Source organism: Aspergillus aculeatinus (genome assembly GCF_003184765.1).
Source record: "Aspergillus aculeatinus CBS 121060 unplaced genomic scaffold BO66scaffold_80, whole genome shotgun sequence".
Classification (NCBI taxonomy): Eukaryota; Fungi; Ascomycota; class Eurotiomycetes; order Eurotiales; family Aspergillaceae; genus Aspergillus; species Aspergillus aculeatinus.
This window is the reverse complement of record NW_020291549.1, coordinates 1-22,440: the sequence shown is the minus strand read 5'-3', so window position 1 is coordinate 22,440 and position 22,440 is coordinate 1. Positions and strand designations below refer to the sequence as shown.

Sequence of the window (22,440 nt, the reverse complement as noted above, 5' to 3'; positions counted from 1 at the left end):
TTTAAACCGACTCAAACTGGCTGACGGGCGGAGGAGGGGCCGGCGGAGTCTGATTGGGTCGAGCAAAGGGAGTTCCTCCGGCCTCCGACCTTCAAGCTTCCCTTCAACTTGTCCGACGGAGAGCTTCCTGTTAATTGCTTTATATAACCAACACCCAAACAACGTTCCTCTCCCATCGCAGAATCAAGTACTCTCAATACTCTCAATACTCTCAATACTCTCAATACCAATTATAACACCACAACACCACAATGACCGACCCTGTCCTCCAAATTCCCGAGGTCATCCAGACGGCTTCGATCAACCGAAACCCCTCGCCGGACCACGACGTCAACCCGCCGACCGCAGCCTCCGAAAAGCAGCCCGTGGTGGACGATGCTCCCTCCGAAGCTGGCAGCATCCCGTCCGACATCGTCGACCCTCGCCATATGGTCAGACCGGCCACCCGGCGCCATAATTTCCCCCCACTGCCCGACCTGCGCTTCGAACAGAGCTATCTCGCCAGCCTGCGTGGCGCCGATACCTGGGGAAGAGTTGCGTGGATCACCATCAGAGACCAGGTGAGTAACCTCTCACTCCCAGCCTCTCAATTCCCAGACAGACAGGAAGCATTCTCTAGGGGGATGTTCTTCCGTCAAAACCAGGTTGGAAATCTCCCGCTCACCTCCTCCATTTTTCCTTTCTCCCAACAGGTCCTCCTTCCTCTGATGCAGGGTACGCTGTGGACTCTGGCCCTCTCCGGCTGGCGCTTCTGGAACCGCAATGCCTCCCTCAGCGGACAGACCCTGGGCAGCAGAATCCGTCGATGGTGGTACGAGGTCAACAACTGGAAGCTCCCTCCTTTGGGCTCTGCCAGAGATCCTCGGGTGGCCGCCAAGGTAGATGACGTGAGTGTTTTTGCTACCCCCCTCTTTTCTGCACGAACCCTTTACCGGATTTCTTTGACCATCTGACATTCTCGGAGTTTCTGCAGTTCTACACGGCCCAGTTCTCGAATGCCGTCTAAACAGTTCTGGTGCACTCTGAATGCGACCGAGTTGCTAAAAGACTGCTTATGTTCATTTGGAGGGGGGGGGTCTCCTTTCTGCATTTCGGGTGTTTAGCGTTACGGCGTTTGGATTCAATTCTATCGGAAGCGGTGGATTCATGAAGCATACCCTCTTTTTTCTTTCCTTGTTTGACATCACCAACCGGGCGTTGCATCCGAAGACCCCTGGAGCTTTTATGCCCGTGGTGTTCTCGTTTCCCCGGTCGTACTGTTTGGTCTGGTTAGCTAGATCATACAATCTGTAGTTCTAGGTATAGTTATGTATATAATGCATAAATGTCTCAGCTCCTATTCTTAGATGGCGGGCTCAATCCGTACTGGCGGCATCTGGAGAGAAGAGCCATGTAGAAAGAGCCCATCCCGGACAAACGACACTCACATATCAGATGTAAGCATTAACATAGATCATCTCATTTATGAATAATGTATCTTTTTGCACGCCCCACGCCACTCGGAAATCGTGATTCACAATGCTACCTCCCCAGATTGACCCCTTCCATAGATATAGAGAAAAACGCCTAACAGATAGATCCCGTGTTTTGACCCGTATAGTTGACAGTTGACAGTTGACCAAAGGGAACGCTCTCGCAAATAATATTATCAGTGGTGAAGATAAAGAAAAATAGTTTCTCTGCTAAAGATAGCCGCTTGATAGCTCTAGTATCAATTGAAGGTGCTGCTGCTTATTGAATGGTTTCGCCCGCGACTTATACTGAAGCCCCAGGCGCAAGGGTATTGGTATGGGGACCAGTGCTGTTCGGCTCCAGAGGAACAGCCGCACTGGTTGCGGTGATCGGCTTCGTGCCAGATGGTTCGGTCCCTTGGGACGGGGAATGGGCATGCGGTGGATTGCCGGAAGATTGACTCAAGGCTTCGTGCTTGGTCTCGGAATGTTCCTCCGATGGTCGTTCAGTTTCAGCAGGATCTGCCGAGCTGCTCGTCTCCTTGCCTTTGTCCTTGTTGTATCGGAGCTGCACCACCAGGCTGGGTGGCTCGCCGTTCGCAATTTCTTCATCGCCGCTCGCCTCCTCTTCGTCATCCCCTTCAAAGTCATTGTCCTCTTCCTCCTCGCCGCCCTGCCATTCATTACCGCTTGACTGCGCCCCAGCGGAGCCTTCCTCCATCTCCTCATCCAGATCGTGATCGGTATACCCATTGGCCCGGTTCGCCCTCGATCGCGTGGGTCTGCCCTCGTCGCCGGTCTGGGCATCGTCCTGTTGCCCGGCGAGCAAGGACTCGCCGTACAGTCCGCCCGCGCGAGATCGTATTTGTCGGCCACTGGCTGTGTATCTGGGACCCGCTGGCTCTACGGGAGTAGACACCCCGGAGGTATTTCGTGTTGAGCGTCGCGTCGAGGGGAGGCCGTCGGAGAAGATGTCTTCATCGTCGGAGTAGGTGTATTTCAACTTCTTGCCGCGAGTGCGGCCTTCGTAGAGGGAGAAGCCAGGCTCGGGGCGAGCGAATTGTGCTTTCCGAGCAATCCGGTAGTCGCGGCGTTTGCGTTTCTGTTCTTATGATGAGCGCAGGTCGTTAGCTTCCCAAGGGGGCGACCGAGACTTACCTCCTCTGATCCTTCGAACCGAGGGATTGAGTTTCGGATCTTCTCGCTCAGCTTCTTGGAGTGGATATTCTTCTCCTCGTCGAGCTTGTCCGCGATGACCTTCAGCTCCGGGATGCTCCCCGCCACGCTCCACCAGGTGTTGGTTTTTAACGCCGGGTTGCTCTCGCGGTATAGTCTGAAGTGGGTATCATCCAGGCCTTCAATGAGCCAGTATCGACGCTTGAGGCCGTCGCGACCCCACGGCTGGACGGAGAGCGGTTGGTTGAGGTCGTCCTCGTGGCGTGCTTGCTTGTAGGACTCTTTGATCTTGGCTTGGACGGCGTCGGAGGAGGAAAGGGACCAGAGGATCAAGGTTTTGAGTAGGAGCAACTAGAGTGTGTCAGTAAGGTTGTGCTGGGTGATGCGACCGCGCGACATACGCGTTCTTCCGGCTTCATGGTTGTGAAGTTGTTACCCCCGTGCAGAGGGTTCTTGCCTTGCCAAGCCCTAGGCCATTGGGGGGCATGCGTTTGGATCGCCTCCTCCAAGGGACGCGTGTAGTGGTTCCGACTGCGCATTAATCACCGAATGTTAGTCTTCTATATGCACCGGAAGATTCAGATTGTAGGTGGTCAACCCGTCCTGGCGGACACCTCCATGGAGCGGGTTCGGGGTTGCGGGCGGCGGTCATACTCCACATCCTTCTTCCTATTTAACACCAATCCTAGCAATGCACAAAGCAGCCGTTCAATATGATCGCCGGGGGTGCTCTCGGCGACACCTCTCTCAATATCCTGTGGGCCAAAGTGTGGTGTCGATCGCGGGAATACATCATGGAAACGCGCGCGGAACATCACAATGAACTAGGGATTGCGACAGGTCAGCACACTGGATCTCGGAAACGTGAACAACGCGTTGAAAGGGTTTCGGGGAGCCTCAAGCCGTTTAGCATTTCAGTGAGTCACATACTGCAATATCGGAGTTGTCTGCTAGCACATATTCATGGGGTGGTGAGGGCTCCCGTTTCGGCGGCGGAGATTCGGATTCCTTCTTGAAGTACTTGGTAATTCCCACGGGCTCATCCACGGCCATAGACCCCGTCTCTTCATCCGACGGGGGTGCCGAGGAGAGCGACGAGAGTTCTGAGTCGGAAAGAGACAGGTTCGACATGGTTGTGTGGCTGTCCGATGCTTGTGAGGAGGGGAGATGTTTGATACAAGGTCGAGCGGGCAGGTCCGCGGCGCAGAGAAGTTCTACTTTGCACTACGGTTGAAGCGCGGCTTTTACGCGCCTGGCGTTTCTGGCATCATCAAGAAAACAGCCCTTATCCAGGGATGATCAGCACCCAATCAGCACCAACCCTCCGACGATAGTCTGGGTTTGCTTTGCATCAATGGCACATAGAACTGTATGATCCCTTCAATAGGTTCCAGGCAGCACGCGCATTATACGGAGGATATGTTGAAACATGGAGAGAGATCAAATTAAAGAAGTGGAATCATCGAACCTAGAGCGCCGTCTACTTGTACTGTATGCCTGGGTCAACAGGATGGCAAAATCAGAGGTCATTGTACATTGGGATTTCTCCAAGATGACCATAGTCACAGGGGTGACGGAATTGCCAGGAGAAGATCGGGGTCGACCAGCACTGTGCTCTGGGAGATGTCTGTAGACCAACCAGAGGTATACCCTCATGTTCGGTCACCTAATAGGCATGAATTTCTGCCTGGACAGTGCGATGTACCTGGCAGGATGCACTTTCATGAATGAACATAGGCTCGCATGGGCGTCAGGCGAGCCTAAACGGACTTGCCCCGCTCGCGGTATACCATGTTGCCAGGCGGCTTTCGATCCGTAATGGACAGCATGGATATAGACGCACGGGGCGTCGCGAACACCGAGGCACAGACCAAAAGCGTGCTAATCATGAATGCACAACTCGGCCTACCTGAGTTGCATCAACATGGAAGTTCTCAGCTATTTGTTGCGACCGGATGTGGGTGTTCATCGGCCCATCCCGTATACCCAGAAGCTGGAAGGCTTCAGGACAAAATTGTACTACCAAACGCGGTCAGTTCATGAGGACAAACAGGATATACACGAATCAGCAACTCAAACACTGGGTGTCTCTCAATTGTACCCGGATTGAGTCGATAGTGCTCGATGAGCCGTGAATGACGCATCCCTCTGAGTAGAGTCTGTCGATAATATCATCATGGATGATGTATGTGCAGTATTATACTAACATGTAGGGTAAATAGTCGATAAGCGACTCGCCGTATGGAAAGAAGAGGGTTTTTTATGGTATGGCAGGAGGGGTATAGGTAAGCACAGTGGTACGGGCAGGCATGCTTAACTCAGTACGGAGTAACAACTCATTTAGTAGTTACTGGACTGAGGGACGGGACAGGGAGAGGGACAGAGACGGTAATCGGCTCAAGTCCGCTTGCCGAATTGGTCCTCTTCAGCCTCCGTAGTGGCAGTGCCACAGTAGGTTTCAAACCGTGCAATTGCCCTACTAGTACCTACGTTACCGGGCTTAGTCAGAAAAGCGACCCGCGCCACACCCAAGTTGCAGCCACCGCTCACTCATACACGCTAGCCCCGACGCGGTTAGATTAGCGACTTCCACCCTAAAGCCCACACAGCCCTTCGCCGACGAATTCTCAACACCAACCCGACAAGGTCATCTTAGATTTGAGGTACGAGAACTCGAACTCTCCCACCACCAGGTCGCCGGCGGACTCCTCTTGAATACTAACACCAGGTCCCTATCTAGAAAGTCGCCATGGGTCGTGTGATCCGCAACCAGAGGAAGGGTCGTGGAAGCATTTTCAGTGAGTGCGACCGCAATATTCTCAAAATTCGAAATCTCCTCTGTGCCAGAATCCCGGAATGCTGATGCAAAAATCTCGACTGTAGCGGCCAACACCCGTCTCAACAAGGCCCCTGCCCAGTTCCGTGTCCTCGACTACGCTGAGCGTCATGGATACACTCGTGGTGTTGTGAAGGAGATCATCCACGACCCCGGCCGTGGTGCTCCTCTCGCCAAGGTCCAGTTCCGTCACCCCTACAAGTTCAAGCACGTTACCGAGACCTTTATTGCCAACGAGGGCATGTACACCGGTCAATTCATCTACGCCGGAAAGAACGCCACCCTGACTGTCGGCAACATCCTCCCCCTCGCCTCCGTTCCTGAGGGTACCGTTATCACCAACGTTGAGGAGAAGGCTGGCGACCGTGGTGCTCTTGGTCGTACCTCCGGTAACTACGTTACCGTCATTGGACACAACCCTGAGGAGGGCAAGACCCGTGTCAAGCTCCCCTCCGGTGCCAAGAAGGTCATCAAGAACACCGCCCGTGGTATGGTTGGTATCGTCGCTGGTGGTGGTCGTACCGACAAGCCTTTGCTCAGTACGTTTTCTCTCCTTGAAAAATTCTGGCTCCGACAACATAGGAGACCCGAGAAGGAAATTCTTTCGGATGCGAATTGGCCGCTAACATCTACCTACAGAGGCTTCTCGTGCCAAGCACAAGTTCGCTGTCAAGCGCAACTCTTGGCCCAAGACTCGTGGTGTTGCCATGAACCCCGTCGATCACGTAAGACTCCTCTTTTCTGGGCTGCGTCGCGCAGTCGTGCTTGAACGAGATGTAATGGTTGCTGACATGTGTTTTCTCTACAGCCTCACGGTGGTGGTAACCACCAGCACATCGGTAAGGCTTCTACCATCTCCCGCTACGCCGCCCACGGTCAAAAAGCCGGTCTCATTGCTGCCCGGAGAACTGGTCTGCTCCGCGGTACCCAGAAGACCAAGGACTAAGCGGGTTATGGTGTGGAGTTCTTTTTGTGACGGGTTGAAAATGCTCTTTTGCTATGAGGCATATGTACTTAGGCGACTGCGGATAATCTCCCATGCGTCCTTAGCCAAGTTAGGTTGTGGCCAACAAATATTTTCATGATGACCAAAGCAAAAGAAAAAACGGGTTAAAAATTCAACTCCTGTGCCTGTGCTTGAACACGTATCTCTGTTGCGGGGCTTGCTAGTGCGCTGTAGTGTAGGCGATGCAGTCGACGATCCTGACAGGCGGAGCTGCTCTCCCTGTCAGTGTCATACTGAGGGCAGACGGCAGAATGTGTCCAAACGGCATGAGTTCGTGGCGAGAAATATGTCTCGGGACTTGTGATTATGGTGTTAGTTGCAGTCGCGCTCGTCAACGTTCTTCTACATACACTGCATGTGTGCTGCGGCCGCAAATTGTCGGATAGCATACAATTCTCCTTCAAACATAACTCATGATACATTCATATAGATACTATTATTAACCAAGGAACCTATCGACTGACATGGGAATTATTCCCGTGCATTCCAGACTTCATCAGTTATCGTACCTAGATAAAAGTTCATGTAGACAATATGTTGCGTTCAAAGTGACCAATCACAGCATTGAGACTTTACCCTGAGCAGAAGTGTACTTGCACCCCCATCCATTCAAAGTTCTCAAAAGACATATGCACTTTTAACCAAACCACCTCCAACCAACATCATCTCCCTTAACAATCCGCTCAACCAATGCCCGAAGCATCAGCACCCTCTCCCAATGGATCAAAAGCCACCACCCCTCAAGCTTCCTCCTCGCCTGATCCCTCCACCACCCGGTCTGGCCTGCGCCTCCGCGCGCTGGCAGGCCGTCGTCAAGCGTGATTCCACCGCCATCACATTTGTCTACGCCGTCCTAACGACCAAGATCTACTGCCGCGCCTCCTGTCCTGCCCGGCTCGCACGACGGGCCAACGTCCGCTTCTACGATCGGCCCTCCCAGGCAGAGAGGGCAGGGTTCCGGGCGTGTAAGCGCTGCAGACCCGAGACCCTGCAGACTGACGGCGGCGGCAGGAGCAGCAGCAGCGGTTGTAGTAGTCCTCAGGTTCAGCTGGTGCACCGAGCATGTCAGACGATCGCGTCGGCAGTCCAGTCGGGGTCGAAGCCCACGCTTCACATCCTTGCGACCGAGGCTGGGCTCACGTCCAGTCACTTTCATCGCGTGTTCAGGAAGGTCATGGGCATCACGCCGGGGAGGTATGTTGCTGGGATGATGGAGAAAATGAAGGCTGGGTGGGTGGCAGCAGCGACAACGGCGACGGCGAAGACGGAGGTGTCGCTGTTGCAGCAGGAGAAGGAGGGGACGAACTACGGGGCGTCGGGAATAGGGACGGTGCGCCAGCTTCAGCCCTGCGCTGGCTTGGAGGTTGCCGTTGATGGGATCAGTCGTAGCGCCGACGTTGGGGAGGAGCTGATCCGGCCGTGGAATGACTTTGATGCAGCATTGTTTGCCGCCGAGACTGGTTTCGTCTCCATGCAGGAGGTGCAGCCACTGGGTGAACTGCATGCTTGGCATGGGGTTGGCTTATCATTCGATGATGGTGATGGTTATGATGCTGCTAAGTTTGAGTAATCGATTAGTCTCTGGGGAATGGGCGTTAACTTATATGGTGTCACGGCATGATGGGCCTTCGGTTTTGATGTTCGTTTTTTTTTTTTTTTCATGTTCATCTTTCGAACTTTGTCGTCGTTTGGGCTATTGTGGCTGCTCTTTATACGGCCTAGGTGGCCATGATGCTTACAATATACTATTATCACATGTACTCGGGGCAGAAAAGTGGTGGATAAACGTCTTTGCTGGGCTGGATGAATGTATCGACTTTATATATCTTCCCTCTATGGGGCCTGCCTCGGAATCAACTAAGAGGTGATTGCGTGGTTGATTACAGTACGCCAATTGTCTATTACAAGCCAGAGTTGCGTCGGCAGTAACCCAGAGGAGAGAGAAGCCTCCCTGATCAACATAGATCAATTGAACAGCAAAGATTGGACTTCTAACATAGAAAAAAAAGGGTGGTTTCGTAAGTCGAAGAGCTCCGCAACGGGTAAGGATAATTGTACAAATACAGATTAGAATTGCACAGAGTAGCATTCGCATATGAAAATCCCCGGCTTCGGCTTTGGAGAGGATCAGCTGTTTTTGTTTTCAATTGAAGTTTCCAGATGCATCGATAACATCTTGCATCATAATTTACATAGTATGATCTGCAAATGGCATGTTGAGCAATAGTCTACATAGTAAGTAGCCATCCATGATGGTGGATAGCATTTCCTTTCCAAGTTCCCACCCCGTATCTACCCGTCAGGGCACCCACCCACTGTACGGTACTGAGCAAAATCGGTCTTGAGTCTGAAGAAGTCTGGAATACGCAGGCTCTCTCCCTTGTGCATTTGAATCCATACATTTCATCCCAACTACGAGGAGAACTTCGCGCCGGGGCCGTTCTCATCCGATACCTTTTTAGCAACTATAACTCTCCCCACCAGAGATACATATTCCGATATGATATGCTACAATATACTTAGTATCATCCTGCCGACGCGACGGGCAGGGATTGGCTGATGATCAATGCGCTTTTCGAGTATGACTGACAGTCTGACACACCCTGCGAAATCAAATCCAAGACATTCCTCATCACTGTTCCAAATCTCGTAGCAGAGAAAGCACTTGTTCCCCCCCCCTTCTCAAACCCACCCACCCTTGGTGTTTCTGTAAATAGAACTTCGTTTTGACTCGACTGTTCGAGCTGGTGGCAAAGCGAATCGCGGCCAATCCAAGTTTTTTGACGGGCGTTCGGATCTCCACTTCAATGGCCCACCAACGCGTGTCACTTGCTTTGTTGTTAAACCTGTTCCAACCTATGAGGGTTGCAACTTGCCAGTGGAGTGATACACACAACCAAAGGTAGTACAACCCGAGCATGAGAAAGCCATTCAAGGTCGAGGTCCGACAATGGATGGATGAATGGGGGATTGGTACGAATACGATGGGCTGGTACTCCGTCCTGTACTGTAGTTTAGCAGTCTAGTAAAGAACTGTACTAGTGATGCTCCTGTGTTTCAGCTACACCTCAAACAAACGCCTGGCGTTCTGGCCCCGCCTCCACCGGCTCCATTCCTTGATCAATTCGTACATCAAACTGCACTTTTTCAGGGCTCAGGAGATATGACCATAAAGGAAAGATCGGAGAGGAACCATTTACGGAGTAACTTAGACGAATTGACTCATTTGCTGTCAGATATGGTCAACTATGGTTTTTTGAGTACGAGTATGACGGAGCCACTGTAGTATGATCTTGGAACTCGACATTCTGGCCCCTCCCCCCCCCCCACACTCCTCTTCTCACAGGGGACGTTTGTCCATCAGAATGATTCACTCAGTGTTGGTGGGGGTGATTTGAATTGGCTAGGAAACCAAGAGGCAATGTGGCGCCTTTCGGTCCTACTGAGTACAGTCTCCGTACTGTAACTAACTTACTCGTACTTACCTCCAGTACTCCCGAGCCAGTGCAGTACCTCAGGACATCGGCCGCTTGCGATTGGCATGGGGGGAAAAGGAAGAGTTGCTGTTGCTGTCTGTCATTCCGCAATGGATAAACACACTGTCAAGTCAAATCCAGTCAATTAGTTCAAGTCTAGTACGTACTAACTTAGCACTCTCTTTTATTAAAAATAATTTATTGACCCCAACCTTGAAGGTCAAGGAAATTTCCCCTTTCCAACCTTCCCACCTTCACCTCCTCTGCCTCTTTCTCTTCTCTTCCTCCGCTTCAAGTTCCTCTTCTTCCTTTCCCCCTCCCCCCCGCTTGTCGCAAACAAAGCGCATTTTAATTGTTTTGCCCTTCCCTGCTATACTCGAACCACTCCAAATTTCTTCACACATTCGCCTCCTGGCCGTGGCGCTTTTCTTGTTTTCACTTCTTGTCGATACCCAAGCCGTGCCTTGCTTGAGCACTGCGAGTCTCTATTTACACCTGATTCATCCGATCTCGCTCTTACTGAATACCTACTCTTTTCGTTATCACTGAATCGGCTTGACTCGATCTTGCGAACTACCACCAACCACCCTCGAATCGCTGGACACATCCCCTCTATTCGCCACGTTCGTTCCCCTGTTTTACTATATCTACCACCGCAATTTACCAAGATGAACGTCAACCGGAAGTTCGATCGTTTCAAGCAATGGGCTGGCGAGAGAATGGGGGGTGAAGTTAAGACCAATTTGTCAGATGACTTCAAAGCCTTGGAAACGGAGATGAACGTGCGCCACGATGGTAGGTTGCTCCCACGGTTCACTGATTTTTGACTCTGCTAATTTCTCGTTCCTGAAAAAGGTGTCGACCGCATCCACAAGGCAACTGCTGCTTATATTAAGTCCATTTCGAAGCGCAGCGAAGGCGATGATAAGGAGAAGACGCTGCCTATCGCCCATTTGGGTAGCAGCATGGTTGGTCACGGTGAAGACTTCGATGCAAACTCTGAGTATGGACGTTCCATGATCAGTATGTTATTCCCCCCTTATGCTGTGGGGTGAAGTTGTATGCTCATACGGTTTTCTGTGCAGTGCTTGGTAGAGCGGAGGAGCGCTTGGCTCGCCTCCAGGATGCCTACATCTCCCAGGTGAATGCAGGGCTGCTCGAGTCGCTCGAACACTCTTTAACCCAATTGAAAGACTACCAGGTAGCCAGACCCATCATTCTCAAATATTTTGTTGCAGGAGTACTGATGAGGAGTGCAGACTGCCCGCAAAAAGCTCGATGGTCGCCGCCTGGCATACGATACATCGCTTTCCAAAATGGAGAAAGCGAAGAGGGAAGACTTCCGTGTGGAGGAGGAGTTGCGGACTCAGAAGGTCAAATACGAAGAGGCCAACGATGACGTTTGCCGAAGAATGCAGGACATTAAGGACTCGGAAGCCGAGGGCGTAATCAATCTGGAGGCGTTTTTGGATGCTCAACTGAGCTACCACGCAAAATGCCAGGAGGTGCTACTCCAGCTCAAGAGCGAGTGGCCTGGCAGGTGAGCTGCCCCCGCCCATGCTTCTTTCCCAAGCGTTTAAATAACTAACAAGCCGGCAGACAACCTCTTTCCCAGACTCCTAATGGCCGTCGCCCAGGCCGTCCCCGCTCCAACACCGCACACTCTTTCGCCGATCGCTACGAGCCGTTGCACGAGGAGGATCACAATGGGGTGGATGTTCGGCCGATTATTCGCTCCTCCCGGGCCACTTCGATAGAACCGACGGGTAGAGAGGTCTATCCGCCTGATGCTTACTCGAGCCGGCCCGTACTGAGCAGGACCTCAACGTTTGAGGGCCCTACGCAATTGCGCCAGGACTCCACCTCCAGCCCGTATCAGTGGCCGTCTCGGTCAGCCAGTGAGAACTACATTGGCCGCCGAAACAGCAGTCAAACGCGCCCTGCCGGTAGAGGATATGCTGATCCGTACAAGGATCCGTCCGAGGATGGCAGTCCACGCAGCGGCACTAGCCCAGATCGATCTTATATGGGACGCAACGAATCGCCGGGCCCATCCTATGGCAGCGTAGTTACGAGAAGATCCAGCTCGAACACCCTTAACAGCGCATCATTGCACAAGAAGGCCCCCCCACCCCCGCCCCCTCGCGCTAAGAAGCCCGCCCCTCCCCCACCCCCTATGAAGAGGGTGATCCCAATCGGAGGTGACGCGTAGGGTGTGGACGTTTCTGACGCACATGGTAGTCAGGTGGGAGGGCATTTTGTGGGGTGTGGGTTGCTGGGCAAATCTACGTTGCTGCAATTCCATTTGAGTCTGATTTACAGCCTGCTGGCAGGTGGTATTTAAGATAGTGGGTGGAGACTTAGTGAGAAAAGCAGTCTTCTCCTTCGTGGTGTATCTTGGTAAAAGGTGATGATGCGACAGTGTGTGAGCACTGGGGTTCTGAATTATACTGTACAGTGAAGGGATTGCATCGAACTGTTGTTCGCTATTGCGGTATGGGACTAGTTTGATGGTTTGGGGAAATTAATTCGATGCTTGAGGTCTTAACTGAATTGACTTGTTGCTGTAATCATCATATCGGCCGAGGTTGGGGAGAGCTTCCCCGCTAGTCCTAAGCCGGCCCCCAGACAAGTTCACCCGGGCAAGTCCGCCGCGCGAAAGTCGGTCGCTGAGTCAGCAACCAGCAGCGACATCACCATCCCCCATCCCCAGTCTCACGTGACACGGCACGAAATCTTCTTCCAACGTCTCGCCGCCTACCCTCTCCTCGTTACAGGCACAGGCTGAGAGCACCGCCAGTTTCCCCGACCAGCACGGAAAGTCGCGAAAGCCCCGTCCCCTCCATCTCCATTTCATCCAGACTGGCCTTCCACGCGCCATTCTCACCCCCGGCCCCCCCTTTGGGGTCATTTTTACACTTTCTTCTTCGCGTTAGACGCCCCTTTCTCTCTACTTACTGATTCTCCTGTTTGTCGCCTACCGCCCTGTATCTCCCCCGGTCCGACCTAAACATCACGAAACTTGTCGCCAAAGTCCAGATACAGGCCGCTACCTGTCGCATCCATCCACAAATAGGCATTCCTATCCATTCACTTTCGTAACTGAGCGCCCCCCATCGCTCCCCTCGCGCGATCTCTCATTTACCGTCGCCGCTCTCAATTCCCACGTGTTTTCCTAAGCGCTCCACTGTGCCCTGTCGCAACCCAGGCCTCCCTCGTGTCTCCTGCGTTGCTTATGAATAAAACAACCACGCGCTAGAGCATGGCCTCTCTCCAGTCAGCACCCAACATGGCGGCTGGAAACATGAGCTTGCCGCCGAACTTGACGCAGCAACACATTCAAGAAGTCCTGCAGGTGCGTCCGCCTTGACCCGCCCTTCACTCTCTTCTTCCTTGTACCACCATACCACACCCTTCCTTTCTTCGTCTCAACTTCTCCATGGCATAAACCTAATCCCCCTTGAAGAAATACAAGCAGATGCAAGAACAAGGCGTGCGCCATGACGATCCCGAATACCTCAAAGCCCATAACCTGCTTTCAGCAGTCCAACGGCAACAAGTATTTCAGAAGCAGAGGTTCGCCCAGCAGCAGCTTCAGGCGCAACAACGCCAGCAGCAGCTCAATGGCGTGACTCCAGAGACTGCCGCCGCCGCAAATGGTGTCAATGGTACGGCTTCCATCTTGACCTGCGTCTGCAGGTAATCATTAGGTAGCCTCTTCGCTAACGCTAGCATCCACAGGCCGCAGTAATCCCGCCACAACCCCTGTCAACGTGGTATCGGATGGATCCTCGGCTACGCCCGCTGCCCAGCAGGCTCCAGGCCAGATTCCCTCTCAAAAGGGTATGTCTGTTGCCAGCAGTAGCTTTTCTGCCGAGCAATTGGCGACGCTTCGGAACCAGATTTTGGCCTTCAAGATGCTCTCCAAGAACCTCCCGATCCCAGCTCGAGTTCAACAACAACTCTTCCCTCCCAAAAAGGCGCAGGCTCCGGCCCCTGCAGATGCCATCGCGACTGCTGAGAACGTTTTGGACAGCGCTGCCCAAGGGAAGGCTGAGTCCTCTATGAATATGGAAGAGGAGGAACAGACCAAGGACTTCTATCAAACCTTCCAGTCACCCTATGATCTGATACCCAAGACCATCGGCTTCACGGATCATACCTCTCGTGCTAATCGCATGCGCGTTCCTGCTTTGATGCCCGCTGGCATTGACATGGACCAAGTGCGCGAAGAGAGGGAGCTTGCACTCTACAATAGGATCAACGCGCGGAAGGCTGAGCTGGCTGAGCTTCCGGCTAATCTCGGTGTCTGGGACTCTAGCCAGAGTGACACTGCCACGGGCGACGATTCCCTGAAGCTGAAAGCTTTGATTGAGTATAAGATGCTCAGCTTGTTGCCTAAGCAGAAGCTTCTTCGCAAGCAGATGCAGCACGAAATGTTTCACTTTGATAATCTGGGTATGACGGCGAACCGCTCTAGCCATCGCCGGATGAAGAAGCAGAACTTGCGTGAAGCCCGCATTACAGAGAAGCTGGAAAAGCAACAACGCGATGCGCGCGAAACCAGAGAAAAGCGTAAACAGTACGATCATCTCCAGGCCATCCTCAACCACGGCGCAGAACTGCAAAATGCTGCTGCTCAGCAGCGCACCCGTGCGCAGAAGTTGGGTCGGATGATGCTTCAACACCATCAACATATGGAGCGTGAGGAGCAGAGACGTGTCGAGCGTACTGCCAAGCAACGTCTCCAAGCCTTGAAGGCTAACGATGAGGAGACTTACTTGAAACTGCTCGGACAAGCCAAGGATTCTCGTATCTCTCACCTGTTGAAACAGACCGACAACTTCCTCAAGCAGCTTGCTGCCTCCGTGCGGGAGCAACAGCGCAGTCTTGCTGAGCGTTATGGTGAAGAAGATCAGTTCTTCGAGGAGGAGGAAGAGGAGGAAGAGATTGCTTCTGGAAGTGAAGACGAGGGCGATGGCAGAAAGAAAATTGACTACTATGCTGTTGCTCATCGTATCAAAGAAGAGGTCACTGTCCAGCCAAGCATCCTTGTTGGCGGTACTTTGAAAGAGTATCAGATGAAGGGTCTGCAGTGGATGATCTCACTTTACAACAACAACCTCAACGGTATCCTGGCAGATGAGATGGGTCTTGGAAAAACCATTCAGACCATCAGTTTGATCACCTACATCATTGAGAGAAAGAAGAACAATGGGCCTTTCCTCGTCATTGTTCCTCTCAGTACCCTCACCAATTGGAACCTGGAATTTGAGAAATGGGCACCTTCGGTCTCGAGGGTTGTCTACAAGGGCCCCCCCAATGCGCGCAAACAGCAGCAAAATCAGATCCGCTGGGGCAATTTCCAGGTCCTTCTGACCACCTACGAATACATCATCAAGGATCGCCCAATTTTGAGCAAGATCAAGTGGACCCACATGATTGTCGATGAAGGTCATCGTATGAAGAATACGCAGTCGAAGTTGAGCAGTACTTTGTCGCAGTACTATACTAGCCGTTATCGTCTGATTCTGACCGGTACTCCCTTGCAAAACAATCTCCCAGAACTGTGGGCTCTACTCAACTTCGTCTTGCCGAACATCTTCAAATCTGTGAAATCCTTTGACGAGTGGTTCAACACACCGTTCGCTAACACGGGTGGACAAGATCGCATGGAACTCAGCGAAGAAGAACAGTTGCTCGTTATTCGTCGTTTGCACAAGGTTCTCCGACCTTTCCTGCTCCGACGTCTGAAGAAGGATGTCGAGAAGGATCTGCCCGATAAGCAAGAAAGAGTCATCAAGTGTCGGTTCTCTGCTCTGCAGGCCAAGCTTTATAGGCAGCTTGTCACCCACAACAAAATGGCCGTCAGTGATGGCAAGGGTGGTAAGACCGGTATGCGTGGTCTCAGTAACATGTTGATGCAGCTGAGAAAGCTTTGTAACCATCCATTCGTTTTCGAGCCTGTTGAAGATCAGATGAACCCTGGACGCGGAACCAACGATCTACTCTGGCGTACGGCCGGTAAGTTCGAACTACTGGACAGAATCTTGCCCAAGTTCCGTGCCACTGGTCACCGTGTCTTGATGTTTTTCCAGATGACTCAGATCATGAACATTATGGAGGATTTCTTGCGCCTTCGTGGCCTGAAATATCTCCGTCTCGATGGATCTACCAAGTCCGATGATCGGTCGGATCTTTTGAAGAAGTTCAACGCCGAAGGCTCCGAGTACTTCTGCTTCTTGTTGTCAACACGTGCGGGTGGTCTTGGTCTTAATCTCCAGACTGCTGACACCGTCATCATCTTCGATTCCGATTGGAATCCCCATCAGGATCTGCAGGCGCAGGATCGAGCTCACCGTATTGGTCAGAAGAACGAAGTTCGTATTCTGCGTCTCATCAGCTCCAACTCAGTTGAAGAAAAAATCCTAGAACGTGCACAGTTCAAGCTTGATATGGACGGCAAAGTCATTCAGGCAGGAAAGTTCGATAACAAGTCAACCAACGAAGAACGTGACGCACTATTGCGGACACTGCTGGAGACGGCGGAGGCCGCTGATCAAATCGGTGACCAGGAGGAGATGGATGACGACGACCTCAACGATATTATGGCACGATCGGACGAAGAACTGATCACGTTCCAGCGTATTGACAAGGAGCGACAAAAGAATACCCCATACGGTCCTGGCCACAAATACCCTCGCCTCATGTGCGAAGAAGAACTGCCGGATATCTATCTCACTGAAGAAAACCCGGTCACCGAAGAAGTTGAGGTTGATCTGGGTGGCCGTGGTGCACGTGAACGCAAGGTGACCCGCTACGACGATGGTCTCACGGAAGAACAATGGCTTATGGCTGTGGATGCCGATGACGATACCATCGAAGACGCGATCGCCAGAAAGGAGGCCAGAGTTGAGCGCCGTCGTATCAACAAGGAGAAGCGCAGTCGGAAGGCAGGTGTTGAATCCTCACCGGAACCGTCGCGGGAGAGCTCGGAGGCCCCTCAACCAAAGAAACGTCGCCGCGGACCTGCTCCCAAGCGCAAGGCAGAGGAGGTTGTGGAAGAAACGCCTCAGCCCAAGCGCAAGAGAGGAAGACAAGCCAAACCCATCGAAACCTTGAGCAGCGAGGATCGCGCTATTCTGCAGCGCATCGTTAACCATGTCTACCAGGCATTGATGGACATGGAGCAGGAGTTGCCAGCAGATTCCTCGGACAGCGAGGACGGGCCCGTGACCCGGTCTATCATCGAACCTTTCATGAAGCCGCCTCCCAAGTCGCAGTATCCTGACTACTACATGATCATCCAGAACCCGATCGCCATGGAGATGATCAAGAAGAAGATCAACCGTGACGAGTACCAGAACCTGAAGGACTTCCGCAATGACATCCACCTTCTGTGTCAGAACGCTCGAACATACAATGAGGACGGCAGCATCCTGTTTCAAGATGCCAACGACATCGAGGTGAGATATTTTGCGACAGGTCAATTTGAGGTGAACTGATGCTAACAGTACACAGGCCAAATGTCTATCCGAACTGAAGAAGGAAACCGAAGCTCATCCCCAGTTCGCCAATTATGACGATCTAGGTGGCAATGAGCAACCCGCTGCGGCTTCGGGCACCGACACACCCGGTCCTGTTGCAACGCCCAAGCTGAAGCTGACCTTCAACAGCGGCAATCGGGACAGCATGGGACCGACTAGCGGCAGTGGTGTGAACGAGGATGAATGAACCGCTAATAGACGCTTTGCAGATATAGTGGGCTGATTTCCGATATGTTTTAACGTGTTGCAAAAACCTTTGCTTAATTGCACATTACCTTCTATACTGTTTTGATTCTCCTCTTTTATTTTCACCCTTCTGTGTTTCTTGACATGCCCTCTTCCGATATTTGGCTCCGTGGACGGCGTTACATGACTTTGGTGGCTGCGGATGGACGACGGTCGATGGCGCAATGCTCTCCAGCTTGAAGACGAGCGATTCCTGATTCTTTTTTCTTACTCTTTCTGTTTCCTGCAGTCACTTACAACGACATGAATTTCATACTTCCCCCCACAAAATCATTTCTGCTGTCTGAGAAGGATATCTGGATTGGGAGCCTGGTCGAAGACATGTTTCATTTTCGTTTCTCTTCTTCCCCTTCCTTCCCCCCTTCTCCCTCCTACGACTTCTGCAACGACCGTTGCTCGGGTCGTTGGGCTTGGGGGCAAATGTGGCTAGACCACGCGTCTCTCGGAGGATGATGGCCTTGGTTGTAACTTGGATTCTCCGTCCTTTTGTGATTTAGCCATAGTCAATGTAGTCCTTTATAATGTATGAGCTGTTGTCTGATTGTGGTTTCGCCATAGGAAATGGTGCTCGACGGGCGGAGTGATACTCTGTAGCACATTCTACGTAGGAGCCTGCTCTACAGAGAGGGGATTGTACCGTACGGACTGCCATGTACGGAGTAGCCACGTATGAAGGGAGGAACAACTAATTGGATCTTCTTCCTTGCACATCCCTGGTGGCAGATCCAGATCAGACCACTCTATGTATAGATAGATCTATTGCATCTTCTCCTAGTCGAAGCCTAGCTTGGGTACTAATGCGGGCCTTGATCGGTCGCTACTCTTCTGGATTGTTCGATTGGGAACTACAAATGCAAGCTGGCCCCAGCTGCAACACCAGTAGTAGTACAGTGGTTGGGGGAATACTGGGATATAGCAGACTGTGATGCGTGGAAGGAGATTATTGGTTTATCTCTAATTGGAACTCTGGAGAGCTACAGTAGTACCATGCATAATATGAGTATGAGGTAGGCCTGGGGATTGTAGATAGTCCAAACTACAGCCATTTGTTGTTGCTGTTGTCGATGTTGTTGCAGCGGAAGCTAACAGATTCGCAGCGTAGCATATCCATACGATACCGTACGAGGAGCATACCTTTTATTCACGCTATCTTCTTCCGCAGCTATCCGTACCGTAATGTACTGTATGTACACCGCATCTGCCGAGAGGATCGCTGATACACATTTTCATCCTAAAGAAGGAGGTAAAAAAAAAACACGAGATGAAAGGGCCCATATGATGCTGGGAAACTCCCCAGGAAACGAACAATGATCGTTGATATCGAGGCTTCTAGACCAAGTTCCGCCGAAGTGAAGGACTCCCAGCACCACGTCATCTAGGCTTCTTCAAAGCCCTCGACGTCATGAGCGAATTATCACGTGATGTGACGCACCGTCATTGGGGAAACAGGCCCGATTTCCATTCCGTAACCGCCAGCTCGTCCTTTTGAATCTCACCTCTCCTTCCCTTTCCTCTTCCACCAGCTCTGCCAAAAACATCCTGCCTACTGATAACGATTCGACTCTTCTCCTTCACAACCACCTTGTTCGTACTCTTCCCCCTCCAACCACCCCAAAAACCTTCCCCAAACTTTCAACTTTTTATCTCACAATACCTCGATCTAATCGTAGTTGTTCAGATTAGCTCGTCCACTCCATTCGAAATGGCTTCTTTCCAGGATCGTGCTCAGCACGCCATTGCCCAGCTCGACAAGGAGGTAAGTGTCGTGTGTGCGTCGGCTTCGGCCTCATCCGTGTCTTGCTTTGTGCGAACTGCGACATCTAAAGCTTCATTGGCTCTGATTTGTGTGATTGTTGTTTGCTTTGCTGCTTTTCCCATCCCCGAGGGATGAAGCTCCTACCATGTTTTGATATTTCTGAAGCTAATCTTCCCTTTTTGTGGGAACTCCTCTTCAGCTCTCCAAGTACCCCCTTCTCAACAACCTTGAGCGCCAGTCCTCCGTCCCCAAGGTCTACGTGATCCTCGGCCTGGTTGGTATCTACACCTTCCTCGTCTTCTTCAACATTGCCGGTGAATTCCTCGTCAACCTCGCCGGTTTTGTCATCCCTGGCTACTACTCCCTCAACGCCCTCTTCACCGCCGGTAAGGCCGACGACACGCAGGTATGTTTTGCAGTTCTGATCTTTCTACACCAAAAATCGACAATGATGCTAACCCGACAATCTTCTGCAGTGGTTGACGGTATGCCCCCATGATCGCATTCTCTTATCGCGCTTCAGGCGGCATGGTCCCGAGATGGAGATACTCTCCATCCCGACCACCCGACCTTGGAGCACGTGACGTCTGTTCGTCAGCAGCAACTAACATGTGATTGTGCCATAGTACTGGGTCGTTTATGCCTTCTTCACCGTCCTTGAGAGCGCCGTCAGCGCCCCCTACTGGTTCCGTACGTATCCGTTGCTCTTCTTCGGAGGTGGTGGTCATTGTTGAAGTAACGAAACGACTAATGTGCGCGATTTACAGCCTTCTACTACATCTTCAAGTTCGCCCTTGTCCTCTGGATGGCTCTGCCCCAGACCAAGTATGTCACCCTGTTCAACTCGCCCATTGTTGCTTAGGGGTTGTCTAAGCCGACTCTGACTGACCCTTTCTTCTAGCGGTGCTCAAATCGTCTTCCACTCTTTCATCCAGCCCGTGCTCGGCCGCTTCTTCCAGGGTGGTTCCACCTCTGCGAACCTCCGCGCCCAGGCCGACGCTGCCACCAAGGCGCAGTAAATAGACTTTACTTAGAAAGTTGAGCAGCTGTGGGGTCGATCTGCAGTCTCCATAGACTGTAGATCAGACCCCAGGGCTCTCGACAGGTGGAGGTTGAAAAAAAACCCCGAACCAGCCGGCGGAGTGTTGGATATGACGTCTTCTTTGATATGTTTGGACGATTCATGTTCTTTTGAACTGGATTGAATAAAGATTGAAAAGAGGAAATGTCATCACCTGGAGTTCTTGGGGCTCCTGGTGGTGGAGAAAACGGAGAGTCTGGGCTGGGCCAATCTTGTCATGTTACTCTTGTTTTGTCATGAATTGCTTGGGCAGTAGAACGTTTTATGGATGTGATTGATGGATGATGCATGATGGAGGGGGCGGGAAATGCTACGGGCGGGACTAGTTGGAAGATCGAGTCCCGTGCCGTAGTGGATGATTTAGCTAGGTATATTGGATGCATAATGTCTCTCGGTAATTTGAGCACTGTTGATTGCGTCTTTGATTGGTTTCCTTCTCCGAGTATGACACATTTGCCCTGAAACGTCGAGAGCCAAGACAAGACAAGTCATAAGGGGACTAACATAATCCTAAAGTCGTATCGTATAGTACAGTGCATCCACAAGATTTAGATATGTTGGCCCACCGCTAGTCGAAAGTCTCATGCTTCACTTTCGCCCATGACCAAAACCCTTGGGGTGCCGGACACCGCCAGGGAGAGAAAATGAATAGATAGATAGAAAGCAATATGATGAAAATGCCCTGGGTATCTGTAGCCCAGCCAATGCAGATGCAAATGCAAGCAGACAAGACCGCTGAGGGTGGGACCCCCCTTCCGCCTTCCTCTTAATACAGCCCAAACCTATTCTGCCACCCATCTGTGCGCGGGTTGAGGACAATGCGATAAGGGAAGGGGTTGGAGTCGCTGGTCGTGATGGGTGGGATATGATCCTTATCGCGATTGACCACGGCGAGGATCTTCAGTGCGGCCTTCTGGAGCATATTCTCCATTGCTTTGCGGACCTTGGCCCGTTCTAGAAATTGGAATGGTGGTCAGTCATAGGAGTCGCCATTAACCGGCCTCGTTTTTGCAACAATTCGACAGGATGGGTATGAGATTCGGGCGGGGTAGGGGAAGAGCCGAGGAAGGAAAATGCCAGATGTCGGAGGGGAAATGTCCACCGGCGTGAAGTCTATATATACCATACATACCGGATTCAGTCCGTGGCGTGGCGATAGTCACGTCCAGATTCCAGACCTCCCAGCAGACTTCCTCCTCACCTTTGCCCGCTAGGCCGCCAAACCAGATGCCGGAGCGTCGGCGCCGCTTCTCGTAGAATTCCACTGCGATGCGGCCGCGGACGCCGCCCCCGGCACTGCCACTACCACCGCCGCCGCCGCCGCCACCACCTTCGTGGATGCCGCCGCCGCTGGTTGCCGAGTGTTGGCGGACGAGGGAGCTGATGCGCGAGTCGATGAGAGTTTCGAGGTCGACGTCGTTGATGGCGGGGAGAGTGAAGTCTAGAACGTCAAAGGTGGTGGGTCGAATGGAGGGGAAGTATCGGTGGAAGAAGATCAGGTTGAGGATACCTAAGGAATTTTGAGGGAAAGTGTTGGTTATTTGAAGATTTAATGGAAGGTTTCTCTGATGTGTTTAGGAGGATTGAACAACGGGGAACTGACCCTTTAAGACGTCTCGAACGGTGGTGGTGTCGGCAAAGATCTCAAGGAAGTACTCCGGGGGCGTTTTGCGGGGCTCCATCTTCCCTAGAAACTCGTTCCGGGGCCCGGAAATGGCGGGCGCGGGGAGGGTGTTGTGCTCGTCGGGTTGGATAATACCGTTCAGATTATCGCTTCTCCGATCACCGAGGGCGAAGTTCTATATTTCTCCGCGCTGTGCAGTGCAAGGTGGAGAGTATGCGGTGTGTTTGAAGGAGAGGGGGGG

General features: G+C 52.1%; 9 protein-coding genes across 9 annotated transcripts; 6 read left to right on the top strand and 3 right to left on the bottom strand.

Moving 5' to 3' along the window:
• Positions 1-114: 114 nt before the first annotated feature.
• On the top strand, positions 115-1,337 carry BO66DRAFT_396170 (DUF1770 domain-containing protein). The gene is made up of 2 exons (XM_025648408.1): positions 115-887; positions 974-1,337. The coding sequence occupies exons 1-2, from the start codon at positions 252-254 to the stop codon at positions 1,004-1,006; spliced, it is 669 nt and encodes a 222-aa protein (XP_025498243.1). The 5' UTR covers positions 115-251; the 3' UTR covers positions 1,007-1,337.
• Positions 1,223-4,283, bottom strand: BO66DRAFT_415900 (uncharacterized protein; the record flags this gene model as incomplete). Its single annotated transcript, XM_025649564.1, has 7 exons — positions 1,223-1,273; positions 1,762-2,553; positions 2,610-2,978; positions 3,029-3,158; positions 3,282-3,451; positions 3,558-3,844; positions 4,163-4,283. The coding sequence occupies 7 exons, from the start codon at positions 4,281-4,283 to the stop codon at positions 1,223-1,225; spliced, it is 1,920 nt and encodes a 639-aa protein (XP_025498242.1).
• A 1,082-nt stretch (positions 4,284-5,365) lies between these two features.
• BO66DRAFT_396168 (60S ribosomal protein uL2) lies at positions 5,366-6,442 on the top strand. Its single transcript, XM_025648407.1, has 4 exons — positions 5,366-5,425; positions 5,511-6,002; positions 6,103-6,188; positions 6,272-6,442. Exons 1-4 carry the CDS (start codon positions 5,377-5,379, stop codon positions 6,407-6,409), a joined length of 765 nt encoding a protein of 254 aa, XP_025498241.1. The 5' UTR covers positions 5,366-5,376; the 3' UTR covers positions 6,410-6,442.
• Positions 6,443-6,946: 504 nt separating this feature from the next.
• Positions 6,947-8,122, top strand: mpt (putative DNA repair and transcription factor Ada). Its single transcript, XM_025642852.1, has one exon. The coding sequence runs from the start codon at positions 7,188-7,190 to the stop codon at positions 8,037-8,039; it is 852 nt and encodes a 283-aa protein (XP_025498240.1). The 5' UTR covers positions 6,947-7,187; the 3' UTR covers positions 8,040-8,122.
• Positions 8,094-8,770, bottom strand: BO66DRAFT_240280 (uncharacterized protein). The gene has a single exon (XM_025642853.1). It carries the CDS (start codon positions 8,562-8,564, stop codon positions 8,205-8,207), a length of 360 nt encoding a protein of 119 aa, XP_025498239.1. The 5' UTR covers positions 8,565-8,770; the 3' UTR covers positions 8,094-8,204.
• Positions 8,771-10,137: 1,367 nt separating this feature from the next.
• Positions 10,138-12,486, top strand: BO66DRAFT_432673 (BAR domain protein). Its single transcript, XM_025650661.1, has 5 exons — positions 10,138-10,740; positions 10,801-10,968; positions 11,031-11,146; positions 11,205-11,485; positions 11,545-12,486. Exons 1-5 carry the CDS (start codon positions 10,614-10,616, stop codon positions 12,155-12,157), a joined length of 1,305 nt encoding a protein of 434 aa, XP_025498238.1. The 5' UTR covers positions 10,138-10,613; the 3' UTR covers positions 12,158-12,486.
• Positions 12,487-13,207: 721 nt separating this feature from the next.
• BO66DRAFT_336233 (putative RSC complex subunit (Sth1)) lies at positions 13,208-17,679 on the top strand (the record flags this gene model as incomplete). Its single annotated transcript, XM_025644275.1, has 4 exons — positions 13,208-13,300; positions 13,412-13,613; positions 13,687-17,411; positions 17,467-17,679. 4 exons carry the CDS (start codon positions 13,208-13,210, stop codon positions 17,677-17,679), a joined length of 4,233 nt encoding a protein of 1,410 aa, XP_025498237.1.
• A 1,705-nt stretch (positions 17,680-19,384) lies between these two features.
• yop1 (putative membrane biogenesis protein (Yop1)) lies at positions 19,385-20,995 on the top strand. Its single transcript, XM_025648406.1, has 6 exons — positions 19,385-19,494; positions 19,694-19,900; positions 19,971-19,979; positions 20,121-20,184; positions 20,262-20,319; positions 20,396-20,995. Exons 1-6 carry the CDS (start codon positions 19,441-19,443, stop codon positions 20,511-20,513), a joined length of 510 nt encoding a protein of 169 aa, XP_025498236.1. The 5' UTR covers positions 19,385-19,440; the 3' UTR covers positions 20,514-20,995.
• BO66DRAFT_396161 (autophagy-related protein 101) lies at positions 20,984-22,440 on the bottom strand. The gene is made up of 3 exons (XM_025648405.1): positions 22,179-22,440; positions 21,708-22,085; positions 20,984-21,529 (listed from the first exon to the last, which is right to left on the bottom strand). The coding sequence occupies exons 1-3, from the start codon at positions 22,255-22,257 to the stop codon at positions 21,342-21,344; spliced, it is 645 nt and encodes a 214-aa protein (XP_025498235.1). The 5' UTR covers positions 22,258-22,440; the 3' UTR covers positions 20,984-21,341.

Bases quoted from the DNA above. Each gene is read 5' to 3' on its own strand.
- BO66DRAFT_396168 (XM_025648407.1), top strand. From the start codon at position 5,377: ATGGGTCGTGTGATCCGCAACCAGAGGAAGGGTCGTGGAAGCATTTTC. The intron at 6,003-6,102 runs GTACGTTTTCTC...ATCTACCTACAG, and splicing joins TACCGACAAGCCTTTGCTCA to AGGCTTCTCGTGCCAAGCAC. The intron at 6,189-6,271 runs GTAAGACTCCTC...TTTTCTCTACAG, and splicing joins CCATGAACCCCGTCGATCAC to CCTCACGGTGGTGGTAACCA.
- yop1 (XM_025648406.1), top strand. From the start codon at position 19,441: ATGGCTTCTTTCCAGGATCGTGCTCAGCACGCCATTGCCCAGCTCGAC. The intron at 19,495-19,693 runs GTAAGTGTCGTG...ACTCCTCTTCAG, and splicing joins TTGCCCAGCTCGACAAGGAG to CTCTCCAAGTACCCCCTTCT. The intron at 20,320-20,395 runs GTATGTCACCCT...CCTTTCTTCTAG, and splicing joins ATGGCTCTGCCCCAGACCAA to CGGTGCTCAAATCGTCTTCC.
- mpt (XM_025642852.1), top strand. From the start codon at position 7,188: ATGGATCAAAAGCCACCACCCCTCAAGCTTCCTCCTCGCCTGATCCCT.
- BO66DRAFT_396161 (XM_025648405.1), bottom strand. From the start codon at position 22,257: ATGGAGCCCCGCAAAACGCCCCCGGAGTACTTCCTTGAGATCTTTGCC. The intron at 22,086-22,178 runs GTCAGTTCCCCG...AAAATTCCTTAG, and splicing joins CGTTCGAGACGTCTTAAAGG to GTATCCTCAACCTGATCTTC. The intron at 21,530-21,707 runs GTATGTATGGTA...TCCAATTTCTAG, and splicing joins CACGCCACGGACTGAATCCG to AACGGGCCAAGGTCCGCAAA.
- BO66DRAFT_432673 (XM_025650661.1), top strand. From the start codon at position 10,614: ATGAACGTCAACCGGAAGTTCGATCGTTTCAAGCAATGGGCTGGCGAG. The intron at 10,969-11,030 runs GTATGTTATTCC...TTTTCTGTGCAG, and splicing joins GTATGGACGTTCCATGATCA to TGCTTGGTAGAGCGGAGGAG. The intron at 11,147-11,204 runs GTAGCCAGACCC...TGAGGAGTGCAG, and splicing joins CCCAATTGAAAGACTACCAG to ACTGCCCGCAAAAAGCTCGA.
- BO66DRAFT_396170 (XM_025648408.1), top strand. From the start codon at position 252: ATGACCGACCCTGTCCTCCAAATTCCCGAGGTCATCCAGACGGCTTCG. The intron at 888-973 runs GTGAGTGTTTTT...GAGTTTCTGCAG, and splicing joins TGGCCGCCAAGGTAGATGAC to TTCTACACGGCCCAGTTCTC.
- BO66DRAFT_240280 (XM_025642853.1), bottom strand. From the start codon at position 8,564: ATGCGAATGCTACTCTGTGCAATTCTAATCTGTATTTGTACAATTATC.